This window comes from Labrus bergylta, chromosome 1 (genome assembly GCF_963930695.1).
Source record: "Labrus bergylta chromosome 1, fLabBer1.1, whole genome shotgun sequence".
In the NCBI taxonomy this organism is placed as follows: domain Eukaryota; kingdom Metazoa; phylum Chordata; class Actinopteri; order Labriformes; family Labridae; genus Labrus; species Labrus bergylta.
The window spans coordinates 37,764,772-37,785,393 of NC_089195.1; the positions used below are offsets into that span (position 1 = coordinate 37,764,772).

General features: G+C 43.0%; 1 protein-coding gene across 1 annotated transcript in view; it reads right to left on the bottom strand.

Moving 5' to 3' along the window:
* ttbk1a (tau tubulin kinase 1a) overlaps positions 1–20,622 on the bottom strand; it is a 55,890-nt gene that overhangs the window by 17,464 nt on the left and 17,804 nt on the right. The window contains 12 exon segments of the mRNA XM_065960823.1: positions 5,705–5,886; positions 6,007–6,347; positions 7,532–7,704; positions 7,787–7,997; positions 8,359–8,513; positions 9,668–9,793; positions 10,372–10,464; positions 11,189–11,254; positions 16,097–16,201; positions 17,101–17,241; positions 17,400–17,473; positions 17,676–17,823. Of these exon segments, the coding sequence (XP_065816895.1) occupies positions 5,705–5,886; positions 6,007–6,347; positions 7,532–7,704; positions 7,787–7,997; positions 8,359–8,513; positions 9,668–9,793; positions 10,372–10,464; positions 11,189–11,254; positions 16,097–16,201; positions 17,101–17,241; positions 17,400–17,473; positions 17,676–17,823 (1,815 nt within the window).

Consider the following 20,622-nt stretch of genomic DNA (forward strand, 5'->3'; position numbering starts at 1 on the left):
TGAGTACCAAACCTGACTGTGATAAAGAGAGCAGCCGGTATGTAATGAGGACCAAACCTGACTGTGATAAAGAAATGAGTGCATGAATAAATCAAAAGGTCACATACATGTAGAAATTTATAAATGAATCAAATCAAAAAGTCACCACACTCATGATTACAACGTAGAACCTAAAGAAAATGTAAAATGTTCAAAACAGCTTTTTCTTTATTTATCTTTCCTCTAACACCCCCATGAGGACAAAATGTTCAAGCACACAGGCATGAAATGTCCTTATCTCCAGAGGATGAACCCTTTAGAAATATAATGACTGCATCAACTTTAAACATGTTTACATATAAGAATACAAAAATGAATCACAAGACAATAAAAACGAGATAAATATTCAGATTGTTGTTCAGTCATATTGTGGCTGTACTGAGCTCTGCAGCCTCCAGGAGGTGCCGGACTGCTGCAGTGATATGACCAAAGTTTCAGCTCTTTTCTGATTCGTTAGATTTGGTCCTCTTCTATCGAAATGCCACATTCCGTTAGTTATACAGCCGATAGGTACAGAAGTGGTTTGTTTAAGCATCCGTTTTTATTTGGTGTAACTTTTACTGTTTAGATTTCCTTTATTGTTCAGAGATATGCTTTAGGTTGTTTTAAGTTCATATTTATACTTCATACGTTTTTATTTTATGAATCGTTCACATACGGAGTCCCAGGAGTCCAAAAATATAAAGTTGTGAACCACTTCACGTTCTGGCACCACTTCACCAACTACCAATGTCATGGAGAGAGAAAGACTGGCAGAGTCACAAAGCTCCAGCAACACTTGTAGCATGAAGATCGACTTAATTAGACCGAGGTATGTCAGCTTGTGGCCTTCATGACCCTGATGACGACGAAACTCGTCGGTCTAACAAAGTAAATAAAGTCGATCTTCAGGCTGAAAACAGTGCCAAGAATAAAATAGTGTCAAAAGGTGAAAGAAACACTTGTTAAACACGTTTGGTGTCTTTGTTCCCTCCGAGTTTCAAACTGCACCATTTTTCATTAAATTAATCTGATCAAGATTTCCATTGAAGGACTTGGTGGTGGGTTCCCTAATTTAGACAGTGTCATCTAATTTAGTCAGACCTGCAGATACAGGGCTCCACCATTAGATAAGCAATAATGAATAAAAAATCTCTGGTTAAACTTGATTTAATATCGATTAATATGCTATATTCTCATTCAGAAATGACAAAGAAACAAAACAAACAGAAACTAAGCAACTGAGCAACAAGTCTGACGGACGAACTGACACACACGACATCCTCTTCAGATCTCCAGCCTCCATATCACAGTGCTGGTTTATCATGAGCACATCAACAAGCAGAGACTATCTGAGTGTAAGCAGAGACTATCTGAGAGTAAACAGAGACTATCTGAGTGTAAGCAGAGACTATCTGAGTGTAAACAGAGACTATCTGAGTGTAAACAGAGATTACCTGAGTGTAAGCAGACTATCTGAGTGTAAACAGAGACTACGTGAGTGTAAGCAGAGACTATCTGAGTGTAAGCAGAGACTATCTGAGTGTAAACAGAGATTACCTGAGTGTAAGCAGAGACTATCTGAGTGTAAACAGAGACTAACTGAGTGTAAGCAGAGACTAACTGAGTGTAAACAGAGACTAACTGAGTGTAAACAGAGACTAACTGAGTGTAAGCAGAGACTAACTGAGTGTAAGCAGAGACTAACTGAGTGGAAGCAGAGATTATCTGAGTGGAAGCAGAGACTATCTGAGAGTAAGCAGAGACTATCTGAGTGGAAGCAGAGACTATCTGAGAGTAAGCAGAGACTATCTGAGTGTGAGCAGAGACTATCTGAGTGCGAGCAGAGACTATCTGAGTGTAAACAGAGACTATCTGAGTGTAAACAGAGACTATCTGAGTGTAAACAGAGACTATCTGAGTGTGAGCAGAGACTATCTGAGTGTAAACAGAGATTATCTGAGTGTAAACAGAGACTATCTGAGTGTGAGCAGAGACTATCTGAGTGCGAGCAGAGACTATCTGAGTGTAAACAGAGACTATCTGAGTGTAAACAGAGACTATCTGAGTGTAAACAGAGATTATCTGAGTGGAAGCAGAGACTATCTGAGAGTAAGCAGAGACTATCTGAGAGTAAGCAGAGACTATCTGAGTGGAAGCAGAGATTATCTGAGTGGAAGCAGAGACTATCTGAGAGTAAGCAGAGACTATCTGAGTGGAAGCAGAGATTATCTGAGTGGAAGCAGAGACTATCTGAGTGTAAACAGAGACTATCTGAGTGTAAACAGAGACTATCTGAGTGTAAACAGAGACTATCTGAGTGTGAGCAGAGACTATCTGAGTGTAAACAGAGATTATCTGAGTGTAAACAGAGACTATCTGAGTGTGAGCAGAGACTATCTGAGTGCGAGCAGAGACTATCTGAGTGTAAACAGAGACTATCTGAGTGTAAACAGAGACTATCTGAGTGTAAACAGAGATTATCTGAGTGGAAGCAGAGACTATCTGAGAGTAAGCAGAGACTATCTGAGAGTAAGCAGAGACTATCTGAGTGGAAGCAGAGACTATCTGAGAGTAAGCAGAGACTATCTGAGTGGAAGCAGAGATTATCTGAGTGGAAGCAGAGACTATCTGAGAGTAAGCAGAGACTATCTGAGTGGAAGCAGAGATTATCTGAGTGGAAGCAGAGACTATCTGAGAGCAAAAGCAGGCTTCATAGAGAAATTAGAACACTATCTTAGCCTGAATTCACAAAAGAAATGCTCATGAACAGTAATACAACGCTTCTGAATACAGATAGCAAGATCATACAAAAACTTCCACAGTTTCACTTTCCCTGCGCATAGTGTTGGCACAGGGCCTGAATCATAAAGGGGAACCCATAGATGGGTGGGTGGATGGATGGCCTGCTAGGCCCTGACCGCTGACCACCCATAGCCAATCTCTGACTAAGACACGAGTCCTTTCATGGCGTGCACACAGCGACACAAACACTTACAGACGACCACACACACAACAAGGCGGCAGTAGCTCAGTAGCTCAGTAGCGGCAGTAGTCTGTAGGGACTTGGGTTGGGAACCGGAGGGTCGCCGGTTCAAGTCCCGGTGTGGACCAAGTACTAGAGCACTGCCGAGTTGCCCTTGAGCAAGGCACTGAACCCCCTCCCCACCATCAGCTCAGGAGCGCCCCCGCTGTGGGCCGCTCCGTCACTCTGGCTTCTCTCCATTAGTGCATGTAGGATCCTGTTTCTGCATGTGTGTGTTCATGACTTACAGAGTGTAAAAACAGAAATTTCCCCTTGCGGGGATCAATAAAAGTAAATCTTAAATCTCAAACGTGTCTGCAGTGTAGACATGAGGAGCCAATCAGCAGAGGACAGAAAGGTTTGACATACAGGAGCAGAAATACAGAATGTTTCTCTGACCCTGCTTGTCCCCTCACCTCTCTGCCCAAGCGCGTAGCCTCACGTCTCTCTCTCTCTCTCTCTCTCTCTCCATCGCAGGCACGTTTACATGTTATTTAATTAATATAATGTTTTTACACAGGAACACTTCAATGATGAAACCTCAATGTGTTCGAGCGCTTTATTGAAAAGTTTGACCTGATGTGAGAAGTAGCACTTTATAGGAAATATTAGATGAATATTAATTATTAACGGATATAAAACATGAAAATCTTTTGTTCAGTGAGACAGAGTCTGTCAGAGATCCTTCAGCAGGAAACGTCTCTGAGTTTGAATCTGTCTAACAAGAGAACATGTTTGATTGTAATAGATCATTTCACTTTTACTTAATATCTAAAGACACGTTCAACATAAATGTCATAAAACTTCAGAAGGAAACAGGAAGTAAAGTTTTTGACACTCAGCAGGTCGAGGCATCTCTGATAAATACAAAGTGCCAAATGATCATGAAGGGCGACAAAAAATAGTGTGTGTGTGTGTGTGTGTGTGTGTGTGTGTGTGTGTGTGTGTATCTGCGTGTGTGTGTGTGCGCGCGCATGTTGTGTGTGTGTGTGTGTGTAGCTGCGTGTGTGTGTGTGTGTGTGTGTGTGTGTGTGTGTGTGTCCTCTGTACGACCAGGTCGTGTCACCTGGACTATCACGAGTCACAGAGGAAACACAGCAGAACAACAGAAGATGAAAACATCACCATCATGGCTACAGGTCAGATCGTACAGGAAGGGAGTAGCTGCTGTTTCCCATTCATTCCTTCAGAATAAAACAATGGTCTAAAGTAAAAGTCATGAGCAAAAGCAAAGAGATGGAAAACATTTCAGCTTTGCTCCATGAACAGATAAAAGACGACAGCAGCGTTCAGAAACAGCAGAATCAGGTTTGAACGAGTCACAGGAATTTGAACCAACAGCAGCGCCAGAGTGTAAATAAACCTAACGAGACATCTGACACGTTTATTTCAACACATGATTTTCAACAGTGGTAAGTAAGGAGGACCATCAAATCAAGCTAGCTGTTTCCTGGTCATTATGCTAAGCTACGTGTTTCCTCTTCCTGTTCCTTCAACAAACAGGAAGAGAGTTGAGTGTCTTCAAACTAGAGCTCCAGATGTGATCAGGGAAGTTCATAAATCTGAGTGACTGAAAGTTGCAAAACGTTTTGGAGTTACTCTGCAGATTGCTTCAGAACAGCACGGTGTTATCAGCGTAGAGGTAGGTACTAAACACTAGAGCTTTCACAGGGTGTGTGGAGACGGGATCAACATAGTGTAAGCTGCTGTGTGTCACTAGCTGCTCTTTAACTGTTGGAGAACATTTTCATCTGCTGCTGCTGCTGGTTGAACAGATGGACTTCCTGTGACTGATGGCGGCTGTAGACGCTGCTGCCGTGTCACGCCTGTAGGTCACCACTGTGACGATTTAAAGGACAAGTCCAGCAGGAGGCACAATGTTCTGCTCATTACCTTTAACGACACCCGACGCTTCAATACTTTGATACTATGTTTACAAATATACAATCTTTGTTAATGATCGACAGCATCAAAGTATTTAAACAACGCCTTCTTTGTCTTGGCGGGTGTACGAGAAGGTGAATCCATCCTGGCTCCTCCCCCTCGTCCTCGCTGATTGTCAACCCCTCTCTTCTTTCTGGCTCCTCCCCCTCCCCCTCGCTGATTGTCAACCCCTCTTCTTTCTGGCTCCTCCCCCTCGCTGATTGTCAACCCCTCTTCTTTCTGGCTCCTCCCCCTCGCTGATTGTCAACCCCTCTTCTTTCTGGCTCCTCCCCCTCGCCTTAATAAGGTCACTTTTTGGTCTGTTAAACTTTCGAGTTATAAAAATGTATTATTATTGTTATTATTATGAGAGAATCTACATATGGTTAATTAAGTCTTTCCTGACTGTCGGGGTTCAGCGACGTGCTAAAATGCACTCTAGTAGTCTGAACGGTAGGTCTGGAGTTTGAACCAATCACCTTTAGGTTTGAGCTCTTATCATCCCACAGTGATGCTCAAACTTTCAGGATCACTCACAATGATGGGACCCAGAGAGCAGAGCTGTGATTGGCTGGATTTGTCCTTTAAGCTGCATGTTGATGGACACATGAGAGTGAGCAGCTTTAGCACAGCGCCTCCTTGTGTCAGAGTGTCTGCACGGCAGCCGCGCACCTCCTCATCTGTCCACCAACACCAGAGAGCCAAGCTCTCCTCTGATTGGCTGGCTGGGTCTCTTACCGGTCTCTGAGGTCCAATGGGCTCTGACTCTCTCCGGCGGGGGCGTCCTGATGGTAGCGAGTGACACGGTGACTGGGCGGGGCTTCCTCCGCTCCTCCTTGACGCCTCCTCCTCCGTTAGCGTTAGCATCCCTCGGCTGCTCTCCCTGGTGTGAGTCTTTGGTCGGACCACCAGCTCGCCTCCTGCAGGATAATAAAAGTTTCATTTGTATTTTCAGATGCTAACCTGTTTGACTTTCAGTATCTCATCAGTATGATGACAAAATGATCTGATACTTCAGACCTTTAAATGTCAGCTCTTACCTCCCGCTCTGAGCCTTCTCCTCTCCTCCTGCTCCTCCAGGGGGCGGAGCTCCTCAGGCTCTTCGTCTGTGGTTCCTGACGTTGTCGGTTGGAAGTCTCGAAGCTCCGTCTCTTTGTCGATGATCACCCACTCTTTGCTGTCAAAGTCCTCCTCCTCGGCCAGCGGGACGGAGCGAATAAAGGCGTTGCTGTGCGCTTCCTGGTCCACTGACGCCACTGACACTTCCTGCCGGCCGCTGACCTGACGATCACCACGGCAACCAGGGTCAACAGACAGCATCTGAGCGGGCTGTGAGGAATAAACGTGCCGAGAAGGAGAGCCAAGGATGTCCATTCTCGACCTGTGGGACATGCAGGGAAACATTTAGAGGCCTGAAGACTAGACGGACTGCAAGTCGACAGACACTCGACAAATTGCTTTTGGTTCAAATTCATCAGGCCAAACGAGCCCAGACTAGTGAAAGTCCATGTTTCAGGTCATTAAAGAACAAGCTCGAGGTTTTTCAGAAGATCTAAAGTCTATTTGGCAAGTCCAAGTCAGGCTTTTAGTCAGACTAGATAAGACCGAGTCAACTCTGAAGTTTGAGGTGTTCAGTCAATTTAAAAGTCTTCGTAAAGTCGGGGCGCTGGTGGCGCAGGGGTTAGTGCGCGCGTCCCATGTATGGAAGCTGTAGTCTTCCAAGCGGGCAGCCCAGGTTCGAATCCAGCCTGTGGCTCCTTTCCCACATGTGATTCCCCACTCTCTCTCTCTCCCTGATTTCTGACTCTATCCACTGTTCCAATAAAGGCCCAAAAAGTCAAAAAAAAAATCTTTAAAAAAAAAAAAAAAAAGTCTTTGTAAAGTCAATAAATAATGGTTCAAATAGGAGTCCAAGTCTGAAAGCAAGAAAGGTTCAAGTCAGGTCTCAAGTCCACCAGAAATCACAGGTCTCTAAAAGGAAATCTCAAGATGGATAAACTTGGATCAAGCCCATTGAAATAAGAGCAAGTTTCAGGCCAAGTCGAGCCACAAGTCTTCAAGTCAAGAAGGCAAAGAAAAGGGGGTCGAGTCTCAATCAAGTTACAAGTTGATTCCCAATTCACAAAGGTCCAAAGTCCCAGTTAGATCACAAAGAAGAGTCACATCAGGTCTTAAGCCAGGACAGGTTACAAGTCAGTCTGGAAAGATCAAGTCAATCCTGAGGCACAGTCCACGCCAAGTCAGTTAAGACGAAAGCTGTTGAGGTCCGAGTCAGGTTTAAGTCATTTAAGACAAAATCAAGTCAATGTTTCTGAGGTAAAGCATGCGTCAAGACATGAGTCAAGTCAATAAGTACAAGTCAAAGAGAGTCTCACATAAATAAGGGAAACAACAAGGCTTGTCTGGGGAAGCTTCAGTGAGTCAGTAAAGACCTCTGAGGTTAAACCAGAGTCTCAAGTCATATTCAAAAATCCACGGCTAAAGAGCAAGAAGCAAAACCAAAACCATGCCACACATCTTGTTTCAGGGAAGTATCAAGAGAAAGCTGTCAGGTGTTTCCGTCACCTCTGTCCATATCCGTCGACTCGGCCATCAGCAGCAGAAAGACGGTCAGATTCGGGGCTGTTGACTCGGCGGTAGCGTAACGACCGACCCTGACCTGTGGGCGACTCTGGGGCTCCTCCTCGAACCGGTGACGCTGGACACGCCCCCCGACCTGACTCCTCCTCCTGAGTGCCCTGAGCAGGGATATTACAGTGAAAGATCATGTAAATACTCGAGTAAAGAACAGGTACCAGGTGCTCAGGTCACAAGTCACACCTTGTTCAGGCTGATCCTGAGTCTGTTGCGGTTGAAGTCCGTGTCCTCCCAGGTCTCTCCCGTCTCCCCGACATGCTGGGCACTCGTCTCCCCGGGGGGGCGGCTGGGTGGGGCGGGTGGGGCGTTCTCCTGGTCACTCAGGTGTTCATCCTGCAGAACGTCGTCGGTGTTCTCCCGCTGAAGATCTCCAGGAATGGGCGTCACGATGGCTCTGTTTACAGAGAACAAATGATGATGTTTCACAGATCTGATCTTGAAAACATTTAAACATTATATTATTGTAGAACCCGATACAATCTATCTATATATATCTATATTTACTGTTTTGATCCCTCAGTTATCAAACATTTGTGGAAAAGATTTATAATAAAGACAAGATGGTCACTCAGCTGGAGAGTAACTGAGCATGTACGTTTACATGATTAATCGGTCAGGCTCTATATTACATTATTAATTATATTATTGTATAAATGATACACCTCCACATCACAGAGGAATAACAATCATCTTTGTCCTTTTTGGCTTCACAGGGCATAAAGCCGCTCTCAAACAGCTCACGGATTGGCTCTTACCCAACCATGGCGGCAGTGGGTCGGGTGTTGTGCTGTGGTTGTGTGGAGGCACTGGTTGACAGCGTGACATCACCTCCTCCCTTCTCCCAGTCAAAAGGCTCGTTCTCTGTGATGATTCGCTCCTTCATGCTGTTCTCAAACACCGACATGAGCAGCTGGACAAACACACAAAGCACACAGGTGAAGTCCAGGTGTACACTCTGAAGCATACAGGTGAATCTAAAGTCCAGGTGTAGACTCTGAAGCACACAGGTGAATCTAAAGTCCAGGTGTACACCCTGAAGCATACGGGTGAATCTAAAGTCCAGGTGTACACCCTGAAGCACACGGGTGAATCTAAAGTCCAGGTGTACACCCTGAAGCACACGGGTGAATCTAAAGTCCAGGTGTAGACTCTGAAGCACACGGGTGAATCTAAAGTCCAGGTGTAGACTCTGAAGCACACAGGTGAATCTAAAGTCCAGGTGTACACTCTGAAGCACACGGGTGAATCTAAAGTCCAGGTGTACACCCTGAAGCACACGGGTGAATCTAAAGTCCAGGTGTACACCCTGAAGCATACAGGTGAATCTAAAGTCCAGGTTACACCCTGAAGCACACAGGTGAATCTAAAGTCCAGGTTACACCCTGAAGCACACAGGTGAATCTAAAGTCCAGGTTACACCCTGAAGCATACAGGTGAATCTAAAGTCCAGGTGTACACCCTGAAGCATACAGGTGAATCTAAAGTCCAGGTTACACCCTGAAGCACACAGGTGAATCTAAAGTCCAGGTTACACCCTGAAGCATACAGGTGAATCTAAAGTCCAGGTTACACCCTGAAGCATACAGGTGAATCTAAAGTCCAGGTTACACCCTGAAGCATACAGGTGAATCTAAAGTCCAGGTTACACCCTGAAGCATACAGGTGAATCTAAAGTCCAGGTTACACCCTGAAGCATACAGGTGAATCTAAAGTCCAGGTGTACACCCTGAAGCATACAGGTGAATCTAAAGTCCAGGTTACACCCTGAAGCACACAGGTGAATCTAAAGTCCAGGTTACACCCTGAAGCACACGGGTGAATCTAAAGTCCAGGTTACACCCTGAAGCACACGGGTGAATCTAAAGTCCAGGTTACACCCTGAAGCACACAGGTGAATCTAAAGTCCAGGTTACACCCTGAAGCACACAGGTGAATCTAAAGTCCAGGTTACACCCTGAAGCACACGGGTGAATCTAAAGTCCAGGTGTACACCCTGAAGCATACAGGTGAATCTAAAGTCCAGGTGTACACCCTGAAGCACACAGGTGGGTTCATGGTGTGTACCTGGTAGTCTGGTTTGGTGTAGTAGTCCAGGGCCAGAACGTGGTCCAGGAAGATATTAAACTCTGAAGGCATGTGTTTGAGCAGCATCCGATGGTCGTAACGCTCTTTAATCTGACCCACTTGTTCCTGCAGAGAACAACACAAATCTGTTGAAGTGGCTGAGAAAGGATAACTGATATTTAACAATGACTGAGCTTAACATGTGGCTAACAGAGTTCATCACTCTCTTTTAGTATCTTTTATTTTACTTTACTTTAAGATGATGTCTCATATTCAATGAGCCATGGGACCCAAAAGTACCAAAACGTATTCCAACTTCAGATCATATTTTAGCGATGTTTGAACAAATATGTTTACAACGATTCTGTTTGAAATGTTAGCAATGTATTTGTGCAATTCAGAATGTGTGCAGGATATTTAATTTTGAATATTAAAAGAAAAGACATGACCCAACGCTGGGTGTTTCTAATTATGTCGCTGTGGTATACTGAAACAAGTATTCATGTAGTGGTATGGAAGTTTAAAAATCTGTTATGTTGACAACATTCGTCTTTACAGATAAACCTGATGAGAAATATGTGGTAAAACCAAAACAAAAGGATCTAAAACAGGCTCAAAGGCTCCAAGAGATTCTGTGAACCTTCACAGTTAAATTTTCTCCGTCTTGGAGAAAGCTGTGGATTTACTTAAAAACGGAGTCTTACCTTGTCTTTGATTTTTCGCCAAGGCAACTGTCCAACAGCAAACTCCACCAACATGTAAAACAATGACCACAGGTCGTCATGGCGACCCATTTCCTGTAAAAACACAACAGTAACAGTGTTTTCTAATCATCGATTATTATTGTGCTGTTAAAGGTCCCATATTATGATGCTTTTTCTGGTTTTATATGCTCTTTAGTGTGTTTTCCAAGTGTCCTGTGCATGTCCTCCTGTTAGCTGTAGCATTAGCTGCATGTAACGCTCGGTTCTAGCCCCCCTCAATAAAAATGTGTCAGTCCGACGTCATTGTCAGTGTGAGATCACTGATCTAAGCCCATTGGCTCGTTGTGGCCCTGCAGCTCATGTTGAAATTTTCGAGACGCGTGCTGAGCAACTGACTAATAACGACAGAGCGGATCGGCAGACCAATCAAAGCAGACTTGGCCCACGTGGGGTCTAACAGTGTGGGCTCAGCAGAGCGTAGCTGACGGACTCAGAGCGTAGAGGGAGCAAGAAGGAGCAGTACATGAAAACAGACACTTTTTTCGGACTAGCTATTGCGAACGTACAAAAGTAGGAACATAGATTAAATATACGAACCCCAAAAAGGGCAGAATATGGACTCTTTAAGAACTAAACAATCCTTCTACCATTTGACACCCCCCTTAAAGTGAAGATAAAACACATAGAGCGCCCCCTTCTGACTGGCTGCAGATCATAAACTGGAGGTTGGCATGTGTCTTGCAGAGGCACCACCGTGATCATCCATCATTTCAACAACAGCAGCGTTCTTCACATACTTCATACAGAAAACACTGACCTTGTTTTTATGAGCGTTGACTGAAGCGTAGCGGACCGTCCCTCTGAAACCAGCCACAGTCCTCGGCTGAACACAGGAGGAGGAAAACTTAGTCACAAAAACTGGCTTCCTACAGCTCGACGCCATTCTCATCTCTACGCTATACACTGCTGCTCCAACCATTCAAACAGAATAATACACATAACTTTAAATATACACGCTGTTAAATAAAGCAGAACGTCTCCTCTGCTGATTAAGCTTCTCTGTCTGAGATCATCTCATATCAGCTGTTTCTGTGGACCAGCGAGGGCCGGGTTTCTTCTCATCATAATGAAACACGCTGCTTAAATCTACTTCAACTGAGACTGTTGTCGCATGCTCATTGGGCTGCAGCAAAGGCCACTAAAAAGATTGAATTGTTCTAAGTTTGTGACAACATTACAGAAAGGATCCCTACAGAGAGAGACCCTTTTGTTACAGAGGAAATCCCCGAGCTCTTACCAAAAAGGTCTCTGTGATGTTGTTAGACTTTTTATAAATTAAAAGATATAACTTTAAGTAGTGTTTCTTCCAGCAGAATTAGCAGACACTAATTAAGGCGAAAACGTTGGACAACTTGTGGTACTGCTATTGTTGCCCTTGTTTGTTTTCTGCAGCCATATTGGATGCAAATTGAATTTGCGTGTAAACCACAAGTGGCTCAGATATGAACTGTGCTGCATTTGTTTCTCTTTCTCATTACTCTGTGATCATGAAAACAGCCACATGATAGTCACACTTAAACTTGCAGTCCAATCTGAAGCATGATGTGGGGTCATGCTGCTGGAGTCAGAGTAAATTAAAACAAGCAAATAAAAACAAAAACAGAATTATGAGCAGTGGGTCACAGTGCAGCCACACAGCCGACGTCTTCTCCAGTAAACACAAAGAGTCATAAACGGGTGTTTATGCTGATGTCAATGTGTGAGAGCAGAACAGAACGACATGAAAAGTTCTGTTTTTTAGGGCCTGTGTCCAAAAAACCTTTTCATTACCTTAATATCAGCTTCTCACTGCTGATGACTGTTGGTAGGTTTTGAAAAATCTAACAAGATTCTTCCCTCTGTAGTGAACATTAAGTCTATTATCAAAGCTTTCTTTGTTTAGTTTTTGATTTTATTCAAAGGAATATCCCTAAGAAAGAATGAAAATAATGTAAATTAATCATGACCTGGCATTAGCAGCAGCTCTACACCTGAATCTTTACCCTCGAAAAAGATGAGTCATTTAAGTATCTCGTCCACCATTGTTGTTGACATAGCTGATATCGGAAGCACCACCTCTTCTTCATTTTGATTGGCTGGTGTGGGAGAAGTGACATTGATGGGAGAGCACTTAAGAGTGCAGGGACAAAAACAGCTGACAATAAGGATGTTTTTGGATGCTGTTTGAAATCAAGCGTTACACCTTCACTTTAGATGATACATCTGTATTTACTTTTACATCTAAAGTACATCTTTATGCTGATGATACAGCTGTATTTACCTCTACATCTAAAGTACATCTTTATGCTGATGATACTCTGTATTTACTTCTAAATCTAAAGTATATCTTTATGCAGATGATACTCTGTATTTACTTCAAAATCTAAAGTAAATCTTTATGCTGATGATACAGCTGTATTTACTTCTAAATCTAAAGTACATCTTTATGCTGATGATACTCTGTATTTACTTCTAAATCTAAAGTACATCTTTATGCAAATGATAAAGTTGTATTTACTTCTAAATCTAAAGTACATATTTATGCTGATGATACTCTGTATTTACTTCTAAATCTGAAGTATATCTTTATGCAGATGATACTCTGTATTTACTTCAAAATCTAAAGTACATCTTTATGCTGATGATACTCTGTACTTACTTCTAAATCTAAAGTATATCTTTATGCAGATGATACTCTGTATTTACTTCAAAATCTAAAGTACATCTTTATGCTGATGATACTCTGTATTTACTTCTACATATAAGGTACATCTTTATGCAGATGACACAGCTGTATTTACTTCTACACCTAAAGTAAATATTTATGCAGATGATACAGCTGTATTTACCCTTACATACCCTTACAAGTACTTTTTTTATGTCCATTTATTGTTAACTTTTTAAGTTAACAACGTTACTGAATGTGAAAAAAAAGATTTTTCGTGTACCTTTTTGGTTGTATTGTTCACTCAGCGTAGTGTAAAGGATAGTTTTTGTTTGTTCTGTTAGCTTTTGATGCTACAGTAACTTCCTGTTGTACTCTGATGTACTCATTACTGTAAATAAGGGGAATCTGTAAAACAAACCTTATAACGGGGGAGAATGCTAGAGAATAAATATATGAGTGACATGCTGTAATCATGTGTTCACAGTTTTGTTCAGTCTATACATTACTAAACTTCAGGAGGTGGCTGGTGATGCGGCTGTGACCACTCTGTTGCTATAGAAATCACTCACATCCCTGGGTAACCATGGAGATGATGAAGAAACGGGAGACATGCACGTCAAAATCATAAGTCCAAAGGAACTGTAAGAAAAACAAAAACAACACTGAAACATAAAATGATGAAAATAACACAGAAATAAAAAAGCAACGAGACTTCACAGAACTAAAAATAATCGATCGTTTGGAGCTGACTGATGATCGGGAATCAAAACAGACTGAACATCATGCAGACTGTCAGAGGGAACTCTATCCTTTCTAAATATTCAACACAGCAATAATGTCTTCAAATGGAGATTTATATTAAAAAGCTGGAGGTTTTAAAAGTTTTGAAGTTTTCATGATGAAACTACAAATATGGAGTCTGATTCCTGCAGAGAGAGAGAGTGAGGTTTGTGAGAGAAAACTGATGTGCAGTGATCAGAAGAAGCTTTTTTACTCGGTCCACATGATTTATATATCAGCAGCTAACATGCTAACAGCTGATCCTACACACAAACACACACACACACACACACACACATACATAAACACACAGACACACAAACAGAGACAAACACACACACACACACACACACACACACAAATCCTGACTGTAACTGTCAGATATAATTTTGTTGAGAGGACTTCCTGTTTAGCCCATGTGATGATGTCACTGTGAGAAGGAGAGATAGAGAGGGAGAGAAGGGAGGGCAGCAGTCCTCTCACATGATTGGACAGAAGCTGACTCAGCTGTAGGGAGAGAGAGCAAGAGAGTGGCGTCTCGCCCACTGATGCATGAAGGAGCATCAAATATTCATCTCACTGCTGCAACAGAAACAAGACTGCAGGATGAGAAGGAGGAGGAGGAGGAAGAGGAAGGAAAGCAAAAGAAGGGTAGAACAGGCAAAGAGGAGGAGAACGATGAGAAAGGACGACGAAGAGAAGATGAGAGGCAAGCTGGGAGGAAAGGAGGAGGGAAAAGAAGGACATGAGGAGGTGGGGTTAAGAGAAATGTGAAGAAGCTCACGTCCTCACTGACTTAAAAATAGCTCAGACTGATAGAGACACAACGAATGAATGAGAGAGAGACATAGAGAGAAAGAGAGGGAGAGAGAGAGACGTAGAGATAGAGACATAGAGAGAAAGAGAGGGAGAGAGAGAGACGTAGAGAGACATAGAGAGAAAGAGAGGGAGAGAGAGAGACGTAGAGATAGAGAAAGAGAAAGAGAGAGAGAAAGAGGGAGAGAGAGAACTACAAAACCAGCCGACCTGATGTTGACCAATCACAACATCTTGAGCTGTTTCAGGATGATCATCCTTGAAAACGTCCTCAGGCTGCTTTAACATAATCGTCAATAACACACACACACACACACACACACACACACACACACACACACACACACACACACACACACACACACACACACACACACACACACACACACACACACACACACACACACACACACACACACACACACACACACACACACACACACACACACACACACACACACACACACACACACACACACACACTCCTCTGACAGACTCTCGTGCTGCATTGCAGTAAACACACCCCATCTGTCTGACGCGTTTTATATTTTTAAGTTTTTCATTCGTGCTATTTTTAGGCCGCTAAAGAAGAAAAGTAGCGTCACTATGGCCAAGTGGCGTAAGTACGGGCCGTAGCCATCAAAACGTTCAGTCCAGGTTCAAATCCCACCAATGGTTATTTTAACGCATGTCATTCCCCACTCACTCTCTCTCTCTCTGGTTTCTAACCCTGTCTCTACAATAACAACAAACCTTCTAGAAACTGAAGAGGCGTTTTTTTAAAGCGTAAACGGAATAGTTCGAAGACACGTGCTTAGAGATGTTTGTATGGAAGACCATTCCCGCCAAAAACAACAAGTGAGAAACTAAAAGAAATTAAACAGTTGAAAAAAACACTGAAGTCTTTGAAAGAGTTTCAGGGTGGGCACGTCCATGAAAGACCTTCAGGGTGGGTGTGTCCTTGAAAGACCTTCAGGGTGGGTGTGTCCTTGAAAGACCTTCAGGGTGGGTGTGTCCTTGAAAGACCTTCAAGGTGGGTGTGTCCTTGAAAGAGCTGCGTGACGTCAGGTTCTGGCCAAAGTTGTCATGACATCTCGTTCAGAGCAGCAGGAAACCACGTCTGAGGATCACGCCAACATGTATGTCATGTTGTAAGCTCATAGGTATTTAAATATGGATCAGCAGAATAGAGCTCCTTTAATAACGGAAAGATACTTTATTGATCCCGAGGAGAATTCAAAGCATCCAGTAGCAGTAAAGACAGATGACTGGATTCTGAAATGATTAAACATCTCTGGTTATTTAGTTTCACTATGTGTAAATCTAAATCGTGTTGGTGGCAGGACTGGTCTTCCCTACAGCGACAGGTTAACATTAAACGTTGTTGTTTCACACTCGTCGTTTCTGGATGACGTTTCTTACCGGTCGGACCTCCCCCGTCGTGTTGGTGTATTGTCGGGCCAGACCAAAGTCCAGCATGTAGCACTTCCTGTAGGTGGAGGGAAGCCGGCCCATTGCAAAGTTTGACTGAAGGAACGGAAAACAGAATCGTTACAGGACGGAGGAGGAAAAGGAGGAGGACTGTGTATGGAGCCCTGTGGAACACCAAACTTTATATGTATGGAAAAAACATTGGGCCTGTGTCCATTGATGGCATTCATTGAGTGCTGGCAGTGCTCATACCTCATTTCATTTCTCACCAGCACTAACCCTGCTAGGGTAAAAAGGACGTCTTACAGTCACCACGAGGTGTGTTTTAAGCAAATATTTGTTTATATTCAAGGAAGTTCCAACAAGCACCTTTACACCTGAAATTGTTCCCTTGAAAGGATGAGTCTGATTAGTTTTTCCTCCTTTGTTGTTGACAGAGCTGATATCAGAGGTCCCGCCCCTTCTTGATTTTGATTGGTCAGTGAGAGAAGAGACAAAACAGCTGATGTCTAGTAGATTTTGCACTCAACACTGAAGACACTGAAATGCAATGGTTTGTTTTGAAATGGGCCCTGCCAGCACAAAAAGAAAAAAGAAAGCACAGGCCCCATTTTAATTCTACAACAATGACTTGAATGTGATATCCAAAGAAGCCTGCTGTACGCCAATTATACAAAAGTATATCAAAATGTGTATCAATTACTAATTAAATACAGCGTGCATCATTTGATATCACATTCACGTCACTGATGTCCTAATATGCAGCCCTGTGGAACACCAAACTTTATTTGGCTTAGCAAGTTAGTTCCATTAGAAATTGTTTCCTGTACATAATTTTATCACATATTGTGATGTACAGGGCCAAAAGCCATTAAAGAGTAATCATTGTCTAAAACTATGAAATGACATCCTTCAGGAACAAGTTAAAGAGCTGAATCTCATGCTATCTTTAAAAACAATGAAACCGGGCTGAGGTTTGGCGGATGTTGTCGTACTGGTTTGATGTCGCGGTGCAGGAAGCCCACTGAGTGGATGGCCTCGATGGACTCCAGGATCTGCTTCCCGAGCCGCAGAGTGGTGCTCATCGTGAAGGTTCCTCTGGGCTGACTCCTCCGCAGATCAGCCAGGTTACGACCCTGCAGCAACACACATGGTCGCTTAGCAACAACATAAAGGGGAAGTAAACCAGCTGCCATCACTGTGTTGACGCTACACTTTTATACTTGGAGTTCTCAGGATCAAATTCTGACAAATGTTTTTATTTTAGTGTGTAGCTAACGTCTCTCGGACTCACCTGAAGCTGCATGACCACGTAGTTGAATTTGTCGTTTCTCCCACAGCCAATGAACTTACAGACGTGGTTTTTACCTGAAATGGAAGAAGAAAGGAGAACTTATTTTTACAGATACTACTTCTGATGTTTCACCCTGGGAAACTTGCACCTCTAAAAGTGAGGCAGGTTTAGATGCAGGACTTCTTTCATGTTTAAGGTGGCCATGGTATTACACCGGGCTTAAGGCAGGACAAAGACTAGTGTTTCAAGTTTAAATGAGGGTTAAAGTTGTCTTACCCTGCAGCTTCTTGAGCACCGCCACCTCCATCTTCAGCACCTGTTTGGGCTGCTGGGCCGACTCCACCTTCAGCGCCACATTCTCCCGCGTCAGCAGGTCCAAGGCCTCGTAGATCTCCCCGAACCCGCCCCCACCGATCTTCTTCAGCTGGAGGTCAAGACGCAGAATAGACTCTGGATCAGTACAGTCTGATGATCTCTGAGTCACAGTACAACTACCAGAGTCTCACTTTAGCACATCCTAAAAGTCTAACCCTTCCTCAGGTTTCCGCCCAGAAAAGTCAGATAATACACGTCATGGTAAAAAGATTACGGTGTTGGGAGAGAGGAAACAGGAAGTTTGTGTAAAAATAACGTAAATATTCTCTGAGATCTGAGAACCCTAACCCATGTACAGAAAGAGGAAAGAGCTGTCTTTGAATGTCCCATACTTGTAATAACTGCAGGCAAACTGGACACAGCCGGTTGTCGGCTGTAGTTTCAATCATAAACACGTTATTTTTCCATCTCTTTGTTTTTTTCTGCAATGATTAAATCTCATCTTAATTTTTCCTTCTCATCCGTTTCTCTTTTCTACAGTTTGTTCTTTTTGATTTAATCCTCTTCACTGTTTCCATCTTTTTTTACCTATTTCCCTCCATTTCCTCTTTCATCACCTCGTCCCCTTTAACCTTCACTTCCTCCTTCTTACCCTCCTTTTCTTTATTATTATTCTGTCTTTGTCCCTTTTCTCACAGTTTCTGTTTGCCGGCTGAACCTGTCAAAGTGTCTTCAAGCAGAACTCTGAACTCTGTGCACATGCATTATATGTGCTGGGTATATTGGTATGTGTGTATGTTGAACTTGGGCTGCTCAGTGGACACACTAAATTGATCAGCGAAGTGCAAAGAGCCTGCAGGCTGAATGCTGCAATCTGATTGGCTCAGGCAGGAGCTGCGTTATGTAACGTCTTATTTCAGGAACCAAAGCCGAGTTTTCTACATGTGTATAATACTCAAATATTACATATAGCCTTTAGCTATCAGTCACATGTATTTAAAAAGAACGCGTTAAGTGATTAATTTCATTTTCATACAGATCAACATTATTAACACAGGACATTCATGTCTCCTGGTTTTCTTTTCCCTGAAAAAGACTCAAAAGCTTGTATGTTTAACTTTATGTCCCTGCATGCACATCAGAACGGTTCCACCAGGATGCTTTCAGAGAGGAATCCATGATAAAAGTGATGCTCTTTAAACAGTCAGTGAGTTTACTGTGTTTTACAGATCCATGTGTCTCTCAGTTTAACTTTTCAGTGACCATAAATCCAAACATAAAATAAAACTACTGACAGAACAGATGTCAGGGGATATTATGTATAAGATTCTTGTAAGGGATCTTTTGAAAGGCTTTTGGCAGGTTTTAAGCCTCCTGACAAACCATTACACCCAAGATGGTGATGGAGATGAGGATGGGAATAAAGGAGGGGGGGAGGTGGGGTTTTGGATGTTTTGGATGTTTTGGAGGTGGGGATTATAGGGATGAAGATGGAGGTGGGGATGGGTAATAATAATAATTATAATAATAATAGTAATAATAGATTTATTCATATAGCGCTTTAAATCAAAGTGCTGTACAAAGCAATACAGTTAAAATACAGGAAAAACATACAGAGAAATCATGACTCATAATCAACAGTAAACAGATGGGTCTTCAACTTTGGTTTAAAAACCTCAACAGAACAAGCCTGCCTAATGTCCAGAGGTAACCTGTTCCAAAGTGTCGGTGCACTGAAAGAAAAAGCCCGCTCACTAACTGTCTTCTTTCTGACCTTTGGGACACTCAAAAGACCCGTCCCCTGAGAATGCAGGGCTCGGGCAGGCACATAGGGGTTCACCAGGTCGGTAAGATACAATGGTGCACTACCATCTAATATTTTAAAAGTTAGCAGCAGCACCTTAAAATCTGCTCTGGCATGAATAGGGAGCCAATGAAGAGACGCCAACACCGGGGTAATGTGTTCATATCTGCAGGCTCCGGTCAGAACACGAGCTGCAGCATTCTGAACCATCTGCAGACTTCGCAGACTTTTTTTTGGCAGACCCGACAGAAGGACATTACAATAATCCAGCCTAGATGACACGTCCTTAAATGACAAGATTGATCTGATCTTGGAGATGTTTCTCAGGTGGAAAAAAGCAACTCTGGTCACTTCCTTTATGTGTAATTCAAACGATAGTGTTTGATCGAAAAGCACACCAAGATTCTTAACTCGGTCTCTGCGATTGATTACACAATCATCGAGAGACAAAGTAATAGGATCAAAAAGATGACGCAGTTTTGCTGGTTCGATAAACATCATTTCTGTTTTAGCAGAATTAAGCAACAATATATATTTTTTGATAACCAGCTCTTTAACAGCTGCAAGACAGGCCTCAAGTTTAGCTGTATTTAAAGCGGGGGGACTTCCAGTGAGGCGCGAAGCAAGATGGCAGCACGGTACTGAGCGCTGACATAAACCCCTCTTTTTTAGAGTTAATTGGGGCTCATAGACGATATTAAAACTAGCCTGATTCAGAGAAGAGTTAACTAAAGACATGGCTTCGGAAAAAGAACAAAGCTCGACTAAGAAACTAGATTCCAGCAGACGAAACAAAGCTAGCGATTCACCCGAGGAATTAGCTTTGCTAATCAAACTAACAACAGAGATGGAATCTGTTCATGACACGACATGCTAAAGGACTCGCTTGAAAAAGCTCTCGGTCCTATAGAGAAGCATATGGAAGAAAATGGAAACATCCTCCGATCGTTAAAGGAACAATCAGACATTCATGCTAAGAAATTTGACACGGTCTTCAAAAAGATAGACGGCATGCAGGCTAGCTTGCGCAAAAACGAGAAAGACACATGTCTTGCAGAGGTGACTGAATTGCGGAGAAAGATCAACGACTTGGAAGATAGGTCC